Source organism: Pleurodeles waltl, chromosome 12 (assembly GCF_031143425.1).
Source record: "Pleurodeles waltl isolate 20211129_DDA chromosome 12, aPleWal1.hap1.20221129, whole genome shotgun sequence".
Taxonomy (NCBI): domain Eukaryota; kingdom Metazoa; phylum Chordata; class Amphibia; order Caudata; family Salamandridae; genus Pleurodeles; species Pleurodeles waltl.
The window spans coordinates 642,168,626-642,183,987 of NC_090451.1; the positions used below are offsets into that span (position 1 = coordinate 642,168,626).

The window sequence follows — 15,362 nt, forward strand, 5'->3', positions numbered from 1 at the left end:
TACAGTTCCTGCAGAGGAGAGGTGTGAAGCACCTCCATCCAGAGCAGCCTTTGTTTCTGACCCCAGAGAGCACAAAGACCTTCACCCCATGGGGTCAGAAAATCATCTGTTAGTGGCAGGCTGGCACAGACTGGTCAGCCTAACACTAAAGGGTTGTTTAGGGTGCAGGGGGCATCTCTAAGATGCCCTCTGTGCATTTTACAATAAATCTAACACTGGCATCATTGTGGGTTTATTGTGCTGTGATGTTTGATAACAAACTTTCCAGTCTTCAGTGAAGCCATCATGGAGCTGTGGAGTTCGTAATGACAAACTCCCAGCCCATGTACTTAATATGGCCACACTGCACTTTCAGTGTCTTAGGAATGGGCTCAGACATTGTAGGGGATATTGCTCATGCAGCTATGCCCACACCTGTGGGATAGTGCACTCTGCCTTAGGGCTGTAAGGCCTGCTAGAGGGGTGACTTACCTTTGCCACAGGCAGTGGTTAATGGGCATGTGACCCTGAGAGGAAATGTCGACTTTACTTTTTTCTTCACACCAGCGCACACAGTCTTCAATGGCAATGTGCATGTGTTTGGTGAGGGGTCCTTTAGGGTGGCACAATACATGCTGCAGGCCTTAGGGACCCCCCTAGTCACAGAGCCCTCTGTACCACTGGTACCTTTTACAAGGGACCGGGGATGTGCCAATTGTTGCAACAATGCTACAGTTCAGGGAAAGAACATTGGTGCTGCTGCATGGTTAGCAGAATCCCAGCACACTTTCAGTCAAGTCAGCCTCAATATCAGGCAAAAAGTGTATGTATGTGCGTGGGAGGGGGTGGGGGTAACCATGGTAAAAGGGGCACTTTGCTACTTTGCCACACTGTCCATTTCAAGATGTTACAGGTTTTAGTTGTGCTGTAAATGTAGAAGGATGTGAAAAATGAAACAATAAACAAATATTCGAAGACAGGCTAGTGAAATTGGAGACAGGAGAAACATCCGAAGGGGAGGCAGTATGTCAGGAGGATAATGAGACATCATCACAGAGTGGAATGGAGACAAAGAGTCTCATTAGGAGTTTGGGGGTCAGAAGAGCTGACCGTTAAACTTGCAGAGAGGATGCCACCGACATACCAGTGGGGTCTCCCCGAGGGTATTACAATGTTTCCGCCAGGCTAACCGGCGGGAACATTGTATTACCTGTTCCTGCCGGCTGACCGGCGGGAACAGTGCTATGAATTGGCCACGGCTCCTTTAAGGGAGCTGAGGCCAATACTACAGCACACCAGCACCATTGCAATGTGCACTGTCTGCATTCCAGTGGTGCTGGGCAGGGGGGCTCCTGCCCATGCCATGGGCATTGGCAGTGCAGTAACCCCCGTAACTCCCGGCACTGGCTTGCTGCCAGCCTTTCCATAGCAGGGTCCCCGCCATGGAAAGGCTGGCGGAAAGCTGAGTTGTAATCACCCAGGCATCACTGCGTTCAGCACTGCCCTGGCTGAGTACAACTCCGAGCACAGTCACCCCGTTGGGAACCAAGTTCCTGGTGGCTCCACCTGCCAGGGTTGTAATGTGGCAGTCTTAGTTGCGGCAGTCCGACCATCACCGCAAGGCTGGCGGTCCAAGGACCGGCAGCCTTGTAATGAGGCCCAAAGTTTGTTACTTCATACATCGGAAGAGAAGTGTTTGGGATATGGCCAGGTGCTCAGAGCGCTGAACTTGTGAACATTGTAAACATAAGGGAGGCTTCGTTTCAAATCCTTACTTGTTATGTATCCAGTTGACGTATTAGGGAAGATGTGCTATGAGTCCTAAGTCCAGTTTGGCTTTGCCTAGCTAATCGTTTCCAGTATCAGTTGCACTGCGAGAGATAACCCTGCTAACTCTGCTTGTCAGGTCCTTCCTCCATCCCCGCCCAACGTCTCTGTAGTATTTGTTTTTTGTTCTTTCGTTTTTTTGTTTTAGATCCCATTCCCTCCTGCCTGTGAATCGTACTGTTCCTTCTGTAAATCCAGTATTCGTCGCCGCTATCTCGGACGAGGAAAGGATATCGGAACCCTGTCACATAGCCGCTGAGAAAGCAGAGCCAAGGTTTTGCCCACTCGCACCAGGCCTTCACCAGTGCCACCGGTGGCCACTCACCAGCTCATGCCATCCCGATGGGGCCACGCGTGGCCTACTGTGCCCTTGTGCAGCATTACACACAACGCTGCTTTCGCGGAGACTCTGCGGGTTATTAATAAACATCTTTACAGTGGAGGCCGGGCCTGTTATCAGCACTCCGCCTCTGCTCGTTTGTAAGTTATAAATGCAACCCCTCTGCCCTCGGGTCCCGTCCTTCCAAGGGTTGCCCTCCTGCCTGTCTATCCATCCCCCAGCGCCATGGCCTACACCTTGGCCCGAATCCGGGGCCTGCTGCGCATCGAGCACCCCCTGGCCCGGGAGTGCCTGGCCGAGTTCCTGGGGGTCTTCGTCCTTATTGTAAGTAAATGATACTTGGGTGGCACCGTGCGGGATTGGTGTGCTCTTAAGCCAGAAACATACCTCAGCGTGCTCGTGCGCCTGCTGCAGAGGTCTTCGTGTAACCTGGAGGTCGGAGCTGCTAATACCAGCACGGACGACTCAGACTTTTCACCTTTCAGAGACCGATGAAGTCGAGTTGTATATTATTTACATGTGTAGTTTAGTATCAACTATCAATGCAATGTGTGTTGAATAAATGGCACACATAGTCGTTTTGCTGGAAGAGCACTTTGGCGTCCCAGTTCTAGAATCTCACGAGTGAGGGGCATTGACGGAGCTGTGTCCAGAGTTCAAGGACTCGAAAGGCATCATGCCTTTATCTCTCAGTCTTTACATTCTGGGACATTACATAGAAGGCAAGTACTGCAGGAGTGTTTACATCGCATGTATGTTTTTAAGTATTTTACATCATATACCTCTACGTTTCAAGTCAGGTCATTATCTATATGGATACGTAAATGTATGCATAGATATATATATATATAGAGAGAGAGAGAGAGAGAGAGAGAGAGAGAGAAAAAAGAAAAAGAAAGAACATGGACGTCGCACTCCAGTAAGCAATTCATCAGATTTTCTTTATTTGCACAAAGTAACTGTTCCACCACCGACGAGTTTTACAAGACTAATAGTTAGTGGAAACCAGTGCTTAATTTGTGCTTGTTGTTTCCGGTGCAGAGCACCAGCACTTATTTTTGAGGGCCGGGGCTTATTCTTCAACCTCAAGCATTTGCTGCGAGAAAAAGACACATATGGGAAAGAAGGAGGAAGGGAAAAACGAAAAAGCGTCACAAAGGGAGAAAGTAGAAAGCTGCCAGAGTGAGCTGAGGGGGCAGGGAGTGGCTTCTTATGGAATGAAGAGGCCCAAGATGGCTTCAGGATTACGCCACCTCAGTATTCCATGCTCGCATATTTAAATACAGCAGGCGCTTGTTTAAGAGGAGGGCTTTGGGCACCTTTTCATTTACAAATTAAGTACTGGTGGACTCGCATAGGAGGTGGGACATTTACTTTGTGCAAATAAAGAAAATCTACTGGGGTGCGATGTCCCTGATATTTCTTGTGAATTTAGATCGGAAAGGATGGTTAGACCTCCAGCGTCAGCACCAGCAGAAAGTGTGCGCCAGCTTGAATGTAACCATTTGGGGATTTTTTATATATATATATATATATATATATATATATATATATATATATATATGTATCCCATATCCAAAATTGCTCCGCATGGGGCCACAGACCCTCCAGGGTGGACGCGGCAAAGAGGGAAATATCCCAATTTAATAACAGAAGGCCAGGGCACGAGTACACAGTCAAATCAAGCATTTTATTCACACCTTTGAGCAGCAGATACCGTGAGTCCTCAATGCTAATGTGTTTCGGCGAATGCCTTGATCACAGGTACTTTAAAACAGATGTACTTCCACACACACACACACACGTGTATATGTATGTATATATATATATATATATATATATATATATATATATACACACATATACACAAACACATATTCACACACACATATATTCACACATACAAAAGGAAAGATGACTATACTTATTTTAAAAGTTATATATAAAAATTCATATATTTACAAATAATTAGGAAATTAGATTAATACATATTTACATTTTGTAGTTTATAAATTTAAGGTAATTTAAGTTATTTCTAGAATTATTATAAGGTAAAAAAAAGCTGAATATTAAATATTAATAAAATATTTAATAAATGGCTATATCATTTTTTTAAAAGTCTAAATATTTATATAAAATGAAAGTAAATATTTAAGGCTGGCGATGGGATTTTACTGACCAGAGATGGGTTGGTTTGGATTTTTTAATGTTCAGGAATAGGTAGCTTTTAGTAATTGTAACACGTTTTTAGGGTTGTGGATGCATAGTTTTTATAGGTAGTAGGTGTTTGTTTTTATGGTTTTGGTATGAGTATTGTGTAGGTGTAATGAGCAGATTTTAGGGCTCAGGTTTGGCTACCTTATAAAGGTAGTAAGAATGCTGTAGGGCTCATGGCTGGGTAGTGTATACAGACAGTAATGGGATTTGAATGTGCAGGGATGGGATATATAACATTAATTAATAATAATTAAAATTAGTCAAATTAATTACATGAAATAATTATTAAAACTTAACTAAAACAATTATAATTACTTATATTTAAAAATAGGGTTTAAATTTGAACATTTATAATATACGTTTACATATCAATTAGATATATATTTATATAAATATAAAAGTATAAACTTGTAATAAACGTAGGAGGAGTTACAAATTATACTTACTTAGCAACCGACGGTATGAATGCACTCTTGATGAAAAAAATATACTGTGTAAAGGCACTTCTGGTGTAATAACTGCCAATGTAATGACCGGTATCTTGCTGAAGAGAGATAAAACATTTATTTTTACCTAACCTAATGATACTCAATGATAGTTAATTTATATGTTTTTGCATTTGCTGTTTGCTCTACCACCAGCTGCATGATTTGATGTTTTCAGCAAAAAACGTATCTAAATAAAGTGGGCTGCATGCGGTCTGAAACACAGAGTGTGACAACTTTGTAAAAGTGAAGTGGTCATCTTTCAGCTCTAGCTTGCTGTTTGTAAGCACTAAACAGGTGAGACTATTGCCTAATTGCTGTAAATATCCCCACCAGATGGATTGCGAGCCAAAAATACTATGTAATTCAGACTGGGTTGAAACAGTGAGTCTTTCTTGTCCTGAAAATGTTTTGAAAAATTGTGCTACATCACGGACAATGTGCTCAACGCAGCAGTTATTTCAAGAGGCACCCGAAAGAATCACAGATAGCTTCAAATCCTTCCCAATGTCCACAGTCTTGATTCTTAAAGAGACTCTCAGTGTGATAGGTAAAAAATAAACTTGGAATGTACAATCTTGTTCTTCATGACTGTTTCGGGTTGGAAAGGTGTGCTTGCAGATGTCCTCTAATTTGAAATTATAGTAATCCCGTAAGTAAAAACAAGTTTTGAAGCATAACTGGAATGCATAAGACAATATAAGAGCACCTTACATTACAAGATGCTTATACACGTAGACTTGTTCTGTTTTACTGATTGCAGCAATGTATATGATTACACAAATTATTTTACACTATGAAAGCCAAAAGAACACTTAATAAAATGTTCTTCCGTCTGCACACCCACACAAGACACAATTCATATTGAATGGCAATATGCTAGAGGTGTATTCGTTCCTTTTTCAAAACCCTATGTAGTTTTTCAAGTGTTGATGTGGCATTTGTATACAAGTTTCTTACAGTTTTAGAATAGTTACAAAAATGCCATAACATGTGAAGTATAATTTAACTCTAATCGGATATTATGCAGTGCAGTTTGCCTCTCCTTTGCCACATAGTTTGCTGCATAAATTAGTCAATGCTGCTGCATAATTTAGTCTATGCAGGTGCATAATTTTGTGATTTTTTTGCCCTTAGTTTCAGTGCCTCTAGTCTCCACAAAGTAATACCATGAGGTGCTGCCGGGCGTAGTGGCAAGTTCATAGTCACAGTTCTGTCCTGGATTAAATTATTACCTACATTATGAATAGTTTGTGCCAGGATTGAGGTGTTTTGGAAGAACTGTGCATGACATAGAACAGTGTAAGGTGCTGCACATCGGTCTAGGCGTGTATTGCTGGATATGTGTGATGCTTATCCTGTCGTGGGTCATGGTAGTCTGTGCCTGCACTGGCAGCTGTGTGGTTTCAATTAATGCATTATCAATGGTGGATCAGGCCTGGCTAGGACCCAAGATTGAGCGTCTTCATTGGGGGTGCATTGTTGGAAGCAACACGTTCTGGTTGGCAGAGGCTGGGCCCTAGCCAGGCAGAACCCAAAACTCCCATCAGGGGTGGGTGATTACACTCACTGTATAACCTTCCTTCACCCTTGGGTAGCTTGGCACAGAACAGTCAGACTTGTAACAGGGACCATGTATAAATCAGTGGCAGAGCAATACCACACAACAATTACGCTGAGCATTAGAAAAGAGATTTCACACATAGTGTATGTCAATAAGTTTTGTATTCAATACACAAATTAATTAACACAGCATGAATAACATGTAACTCTGTGCAGGAATCACCATTTGAAACAACACTAGCAGTACTAGGACCAACTGTGTTAAAACGACATTTGCAGCATGCACACCTGAGCAAAATAATACATTCCTTCCCAACACCCACGAGATGCCAAACGTTTTCAGCACGATACTCACCCTAGCGATGACCCCATCTCAATTATACACAGGCCAAGGTTCAACCCGGTGCACAATGATAGCAGCAATATGAATATATACAGAGCAATGAGGCACTTTAAATGAGCTCCGTGGCCTAGGCCGCAATGGGTAAATTCTTAGGGCAACTGTGTAAGTCCTCTGGCAAGAACTGATGTGCCTGGCCACCGCCAGGTGGCACCACAGATATCAGCCGGCTCATAACTTACACATACAGTTGTTTCCAGCACTGTAATGCGGTGCCCTGACATCCGGCCAGTAAGATGTTGCTGCGGTCACAGACACCCCCCCCCCACTTAGACCACAGACCCTTCCTCCACCCTGCAATTGGCCCTACTAACCCACCTCCACTAGCTGAGGTTTCAAACGGCCTTTCCTCGGGTGCTAGGCTGCAGTCACTCTTATTCAGGTACTCAGGGACGATATGTGGATAAAAGGAAGAGATATCAGTGGAACAGATAATAGTCAACAAATTGAGGTTTGGACACCACTCTGGAAGTTCCCTGAGAGGTCTCTGCACCGTGCCTTACGGCTCGGGCTGAGGTCTAAAAAGCACAAGGGGAGGATCATTGGGGGATACACGCTGGTCACAGTGGGCCAAGCCAGGCATTCTAATACACAATAGTTACCAAATCCCGCACCTCCCTCAGAAGAAGCGCAACGTCTGGGGCACAATGACTTGAGAAGCCCCAGATGGTCCCGGTTGCACACAAAGAGGTACCAATCTGCACCTTCCTGGATGGAGGCGCTTCATCGGGTGTGCAATGATGTGATTCACAACGAACAGTTATGATCACAAAGTGCCTAATGCGGGATGTCCCTGAAATGAGACACAACATCAGGTATGCGATGACTGGAGTCGCACCAGAGAGGTTCCGATTGCACACACAAAGTACTCAGTGTTGTACCTCCCTGAAATGAGGCACAACTTCTGGTGCATAATGACTTGAGCTACACCAGACAATCCGGTTAAACATATGAAAAGGATTCCACTCCTGTACCTCTCATTCTGGTGTGCAATGACTTGAGTCGCACCAGACTCTTCCAATCGCAAACACGACGTGTTCAATGTCATGCCTCCCTGGAGTGAGGCACAGCGTCTTATGCATGATAACTTGACTTGCACCAGACAATCCAGATCATCAACACAAAATGCTTGATGTCGTACCTCCCTGGAATGAGGCACAACGTCTGGTGCGCAATGATCTGAGTTGCACCAGAAAATCCTTGAGCATGCACACAAAGGATTCCAGATCCGTGCCTCCTTGGAATAAGGCACAACATCTGGTGCACAGTGACTTGAGCTGCATCAGATGATCTGTCTACACACACAAAAGATGCAAGTTCAGCGGGTCTGTATGAGGTAGGTTACAGCACTGCTTCTGGGATGCCCACACCTCCAGGGGTCGTTGCCTATGACACAGACACTGCACAAAGTGAGCATGCAGTCGGGAGTCGCATGAGAGAAATACGATGAAGTAGACAAAGACGGGCAAGGAGGGTCCCGCACTGGTGAATCCACTCTCAAACAAGCCACTTAAGCGTGTCGTGGCCCCATGGTGAAGGTCACACTTCTTTAAATGCAGGCAATACTTTGGAGGCACTGCACCAAGTAAAACTGGTCTCTAGATAGTATACTTGCCTCAGCTCTCGTAATGCTGCTGCCCAATGAAGTCCAGCAGATGATGCGAGTACTTACGAGGGCACCGCTCTCCAGATGACACCGGTAGAAAGTGTAGTTCCCTCACGGGAGGTCTTTGATGTCCCTGAGATTTCCATGAGAGAACATGGGGCATGACGTTGTACTCTTTGAGAGCAAACTTCAGAGTGCCACACTGCAGTGACCAGTTTGCCCAGGCCAACCACAGTGTCGGAAGGAGGCACAGTCTCTTCCTGCGGGGCAGTAAATACTCCTTGTGCACAACAGAGTCCTCTGGCAGTGTGCACCATGCAGTCCAGCATCTCCATCCCGCGTTCCCACAAGCATAGCTCTGAGTTGCTAAAGTGTGGTACCTGTAGATATACTGAAGTGTGCATTTGAAGTTGGGGTGGGTTCAAAGGGTTCCCCTTTGAACCACAGATGTCTCCTTTAAATTTCAGACATGTCTGCGATGGGACCATGGAATGCAGATCGTTATGTTTATTCAGGCCATGATCTGGCCCTGAGAGGTCAGTGTCAAAACCTCTCCCCTCAATTTATCCAGCCAGGACCACAACTGGCAGAGGCCTGTTGTTTTGGTTCTTCTGTTTTATGGCTGTCCTTGGGGAATGCACAGATGTGCCTCCCCCAGCCTTCAGTGAAATGAAGTTGGAATTAAAACGCACCAAAATAGTTTTTAGAACATGGAAATGCCCATTTCTTAGAAGTGGCATTTTTTTAGCATTTCTGACAAAACCGCCTTTACCGTGGAAAGGGGTTTGTCCTTGTGAATACAATGATAATAATAAACACCATGAGGCTGCTCCACTGCAATCCACTTTTGCAGTTCAGGATCAGTTGTAATCTATCCCTATGTTAACCTATGGGCGGATCAGCTCTTGTGTAGTTAAAACACACACAAGTGTTCTTTCACTACATGGGCATATGGGCCCTGCACACCACAAGCCTGCAGGGGAAGGCTGGACACAAGTTACAAGACTCTACACGGGTGCAAGTGCGCCCAATCAGGCCTGCTGTGACAGGCCAAGTACATAGGGGCACACCAGTGTGCACATGTGCACATACTGGTCAGCGCTACCTTCCTGGCGTATGTAAGAAGGCGTGCGTACTTTTACACTGCATCCACAGTGGGAAAGGGCCTAGGGCAGCAAAGGCACTTTAAACCTCATTGTGCAAGTGCACACTCACTGGCCTGCTGTGTCAGGCTCAGTGTACATTGGAACACCATTGTGCAAGTGTGCACATACTGGTAAGCAGAGGCATACCTAGTCCCTTTTTGGACACCATTGGGCTAGTGCGCACATACTGACCTGCCAGGCCAGGCTCAGCACATGTCAAAATACCATTGCGAGTGTGCCCACTCCAACCTGCAGGGGCTGGTCCAGTACACACTGTAGCATCACTTCCTATCATGCGTAGGAAGAGCCCTGGCACTTTCCACACTGTACTCACAGTGAAACAGTGCCCTGGGCCCTAAGGCCACTCACAGGGAATCAGTGAAACCTATGGGAGGGACTGACCCCCTAGGTAGGGAGAACCAATGTGGGGGTTCTTTCCTGCTCTGCCTTATGCCTGCCATCCTCGCCGCCTTGAAGAGGGTGCGCTAGGGGTACCATAAGGTGTGCTCAGGGTTAGTCAAGCCATGAGAGATGCCACCCTGGGCACAGACGAACCTGCACTGTCAGGCCTGATACATGTGGGTCAGGCTATTCTGGTGGGTGGCACACTTAGTGCAGCACCCCACCAGTATCCAGGGGTGTACCTGCCCCAGGTATGTGGTGTACCTTTTTACAGGGCACTCCTGGGTACAGCACCTCAACCGCACACGTATGGACCCCTTCTTGTCCTATGTAGGAAGGGTGTGTGCACTTTCCCACTGCAATACAGTGGGAAAGTGCCCACATTCCTAAGGCCACGCCAAAGGATTAAGCAAAAAGCCAGGAGGAAAAATCAAAACGTTTCAGGGAAATCCCCCTAACAAGGCCATGTCTAACATGCATGAAGGAGCATGAGTGAGCCACAAGGATGCAAAGGGGAAGACCAGCTAAGTTTTGAGGATTTATGTTTTAAACACTCAAAAAATTAGTTAAATTTTGAGCCTATCTGTGGAAGGCTTTTGTAACTTGACTAACCTAATTTGTAATCTATACCTTGATTTTGGCTGCAAAATCAGGAATGCACACTTCAGGCTTCTCACCCACACTGACAAAGCACTACATAGCGCAGTTGTAGCCTGCAGTTCCACCAACACTCTAGGCACCTCTGCTCAGCCAGACTCTTACTAGCACGTGTCATGTATACGCAAAAGCAGATCAGGAGGTCCTGCCTTCTCAAACAATGCTCCTAAAGCTAGGAACAACCTCCCACTCCACATCAGAGCCTTCTCATTACTATTTCAAATCCGCAAGAAGCTGAAGACCTTTCCCTTCCAGCAAAGCCCCTTTGAGGCAAGACTCAAAGACCTGCATAGCTCCAAGATACTGTCACTGGAGGGGCGCTATAAAAATCAACAAAGCATAGCACCTTTGACATAGCTCGGCAGACACATTGCTGCCTCTGAACATTTTCAAGCTGCCACAACATCGGGAGATATTTCTTGGCGCAGGGCATTGTTCAATGTCGTGCTCTGCCACCAGTATCTGCTGGGCACATCCATGGCTAACATTTGGCCATGGGATGACGTAAAGGCCCCAAAGAATGCCCTGAGCCCAGCACCAACTTAGCAAAGCTACTGTCTTATTGTTTAACTAACCATTACTGGTGAAATGCTTTGTTCTTTAGGTTTTGGATTTTAATGTCCTTTCAAGCAAATTTGTAAAGAGAATATTAAAGAGGGAAAAAGCCCCAACTGGGACAAAGATTTACTTTACTGCCTGGGTTGGAATAATCCTCTGAAAAGTTGAAGAATACCTGCAATTTTGAACGCTTGATTGGTGTTCATGTACTCTGCAGGGCATGCCAGTCTCTGCAAGCAATTTGTTCAGATGTAATATTACACCATGCAGGTGTAATAAAATAATATGTGTGACTTAATCGATTTCCAGATGTAATGTAACGCTGTTAGCATTTTATGTTCTCAAAACCCCCAGCTTGCAATTTATGAAGCCTGTTTTCATTTAGATGACTCGCAGTGTTTTAAAAAAAGGACTTTGGAATTAATGCTCTTTACTCCTCTTAAACATTTCCTTTATCTGTCAATCAATACTTTGAAAAAATAAAGACCCTAAGAGGTAAACAGACTCGGCCATAAACTGATTTATAAATGACTGTATGTAAATTGATCTTTTTCTTGATGTTTAAGGAGTCTTATCACACCTTCTATCAACTGGAATATCCACAGTGAGTCTCTGTTAATATACATTTACCTCAACCACTATCAAGAACATTTCTTAAAGGGCCGTGCACAGATTTCCTTGCTGAATTCATTTTGTGCAATTCACATACTCAACACAGCCTATTGCTAGTATCACAGAGATTTTGCTATGAATATCTCTCACTACTGGCTTAATGTCCCAGATGCGAGGAGTGAGAAGAGCTGATTATTATGTTTACGCTTAACAGCTCAGCTCTCACCAGACAATTATGTGAGCATCACTAGACAGAGGCTTTGGCTCCACACACATGCTGGGAGCCGGGAGTACATGTTTTGATTGGGCAGAAGTTGTGTGCTTCCACAAAAAACATGGGTAGCTCTCCGTGCAGTTGTGCTCATTTTGTTCATTTATCCAGCTGGCTAAGCTTGAACTTGCACACATGACACTGGAATGCTTTAAAGTGTCTTAGATAACAAGATATTTTATGGTTTCTCTGGCAGCAGCACAAATGGGAGGAGGGCAGCCATTAACCTACAAGGATTTTTAGGTATGGCTCAATAGTGCAATTGCCATCTGACCATTTAATCTACACCAATATTATTCTACAGTTATTTGCTTCCACTCAAATATATTCCTAGTCCAATGATATTTACTTGTAATGCTTCACATTACCATACAGCATTCATTTAAAGCCACACCTGTTGGCATTGCCAATGCTTATTTACACATGACATGGAGCTGTGAATAACTATTAGGGTACTGGCAAACTGTAATTGGTAAGCTATGTGACATTTTGAACAAGCCTATTAAAAAGTCTGTCAAGCACACCTCATTATGCTAGAACTAAGCTTAAATCAAGAACTGCATACAAATTTGCACTTCTGGGATTGACGTTAGCAAAACGTTGCATTGCAATTTAGTGGCTTAAGCCATGTAGCCCAACAATGGCCTCTTGGGAGAAACATCTCCTAGAATGGGTACTTGCAATGGAATATTGCAAAATTCTAATATACTATACTACGTAAACCCTCAAAACCACAATGTCCCGAACATGCACACAACTCATCTACAAAAATAGAAGGAAAACACGTTTCACTGAAACACACCGTCAGGAATGGGATTATTAACCTGGGAAGAAAGTACCACTATTACCTCAATACACCCACTCTAGTTGGTCAAAACACAGTTCTGAGAGAATATCTGCTCAACTCAATGTGTCTACAGCACAAGCAGCATGTAATTCTCAGAGAAGTGTGTATTTCGTTCAGTCAGTATCAACAACAATAAAGTAAAGAGAATAGCGTAATAAAATGGGCAAATCATTCTAGAAAATTGGAGAAAATGTAATCAGTAAAAACACACCAGAATTAGTAAAAAACAGTTAAGAAGAACTGGAGATATGAATTTTACAATTTTTAAAGCTTTAGGGCAAAATGCATCAAGAAAGTGTTGTTCTATATTGTTTTTTTCTAAACTTGGACCTTGGTGTAAGTTGGGACGAAACGCAATGGAGAAGAGGTCAAATACACCAAGGGTGTCACCCAGGTCAGAGCTTATATTTTCATGATTAGTCCCTCTAGAAGTCAGAATCCTCCTGAATTTTAAGTCCAAGGCTACTACCTGCAAAGTTCCCTCAAAGATGGATACAACCTTGTTGAGCTCCTGCTGAAGCCTTTAGTTTTGGGGCCCAGCCCCCTAGGGACAGCTGGGCCTTCCTGGAGTCAGTCTTTTTGCTTTTTGTATCCTTGAAGCAGTCAAACTGGAGGCCAAACACTTTTTCTGTAAATAGTTTTTTTTTTTTTTTGTACATCGCAGAGCAGAAATAGTTGACTTCATATTTTGTACGACAACTCAATATTTTCGTGTCTTATTTTTGTCACATTACATTATGGACTAACTTATCCCTTTACAAATCATTTGCATTCCCCTGTCTTTAAGCAGGTTATAATTTCTCAAAAACAGCAGAACCCATTTACACCAAATAATGAAGAGCCGGCCTTATGAGTTGTAACTATCTGAGAATTTAGTGTATTTCTATGCAGCCATTTTTTCAGTACTCCTACAGAAATAAACATGGGAAAACATGGTTAAGTGCCCCCCTACCCTTTTTCCGGCCCCTACTTGACAGATCACCCTGAAACTTTTCAGGAAGGACCGGTGGTGACTGAACTTGTTTTTTTAAACGTTTTGTAAAGATTCATCAAACGGTGAAGAATGTTATTAGCATAACAAAAAACGGTCTTCCTAGGAAAATTCTGACCTAACTATACAGTAGCGACTGTCATTATGTACCAACATATGCGTGTGTGTGTGTGTGCAGCAACTCCATTTTGTAGTTAAGCTGCCATGCTTGAGACAGCTACTCCATTCTCCTTTTAAACCCAGTCACTCCTTCTCACACTGAGTGAAGGCTGCCCACAAAACAAGTGTCGAGTGCTGTATTTTATTACTTTATGCCTCTACCATCTATTAGCTTGCTTTTTATTTTTTTGGTGGGGTATAGCTCCCAACTGTTTTGTCTTTCGAAAATGTGTTGTCAAATTACAAATACATATTTTGTGCATATTTTTAAGCTATATTTCGTTTTTAAAACGAATTTAGAGCAAGTCGTTTTTGTAAAAGATTTTTAAAAAAGGATATTATCACATGCTACCATGGAAAACACACCAACCGGATGAGGACCTGGGCTACAAACATCAAGCACCTAGTTTCCGGTTTTCAAAGGGGTTTTAAAAAAGAAAAACATTGTTTAGAGTTGGGTTTAAGCAAGACATTCATGAAAAAGTGCTGGATGTCCCATCCTCTGAATTAAGAATGCATTGACATCAATGGCCACTCTAAAAATTGGGAATGACATATCCACAACATTTTTGGTCGCTGTCTCTCCCCACGAAATCTACAAGGCCAAAACTCCTATTCTCCTTCATTAAAAGCAAGTCTGCTAAAATTATTTATTTGATTGTGCTACCGCAGCATTATTTACGTAATTACTGATTTGCCAAAAAATCCACCATGTGCTGTATAATCTGCAGATTTTAGTAAAAAAATTGTTTCTAGCTCAGATGGTCCAAACGTTACTCAAAAAACACAACAGCAAGTTTACTGTGCAGTGGAAGGCCCTTTGCAGAGCTTGACTGGTCACCTTTCTGTTGCTTATTACTATCTTGGGTGCTAGACTGGTACTAATGAGATGCAATCAGTGCCCAAACAGCGTTAACAAGTGTAAACATGACAAAATAATAAAGTAATGCTATCTCAAAATGTACTGCATCACGCTGCATAATTTGCCTTTTCTTGCTGCATAATTTACTCAACCCTGCAGCATAATTTAGGCGTCCACTGCTGCATTATTCCAGTGGCCCTCATTAAAAGTCACTCTGCTTTTGAAAGACATCGCGCTCTGCATTTGATCCAACGTGTTGCATAAAAACATACACATATTTACTGTAGGTGCTGTTCACTTAGGCCTCTTTCAGGTAAACAAATAACCCATGCCACCATCTCGTCTAAGAACTCCGTCTTTGTGTCTTCTTGGAGCTTATATTTATAATAAATATTCAGTTAGATTTCTAGGATTGCTACTCTGGTACGCATCCAATTTGCA

At 43.5% G+C, this 15,362-nt stretch overlaps 1 protein-coding gene and 1 long non-coding RNA gene across 2 annotated transcripts in view; one reads left to right on the plus strand and one right to left on the minus strand.

Annotated features, from left to right (window-relative positions):
- LOC138268493 (uncharacterized) overlaps positions 1-15,362 on the minus strand; it is a 178,067-nt gene that overhangs the window by 92,555 nt on the left and 70,150 nt on the right. Inside the window, exon 2 of the long non-coding RNA XR_011200019.1 lies at positions 4,810-4,907. This is a non-coding gene — a long non-coding RNA (uncharacterized lncRNA). The remainder of the gene's footprint in view (positions 1-4,809; positions 4,908-15,362) is intronic.
- The window catches only part of AQP10 (aquaporin 10), a 50,102-nt gene continuing 37,075 nt past the window's right edge, over positions 2,336-15,362 (plus strand). Inside the window, exon 1 of the mRNA XM_069218200.1 lies at positions 2,336-2,470. Coding sequence (XP_069074301.1) covers positions 2,372-2,470 — 99 coding nt within the window. The 5' untranslated portion in view covers positions 2,336-2,371. The remainder of the gene's footprint in view (positions 2,471-15,362) is intronic.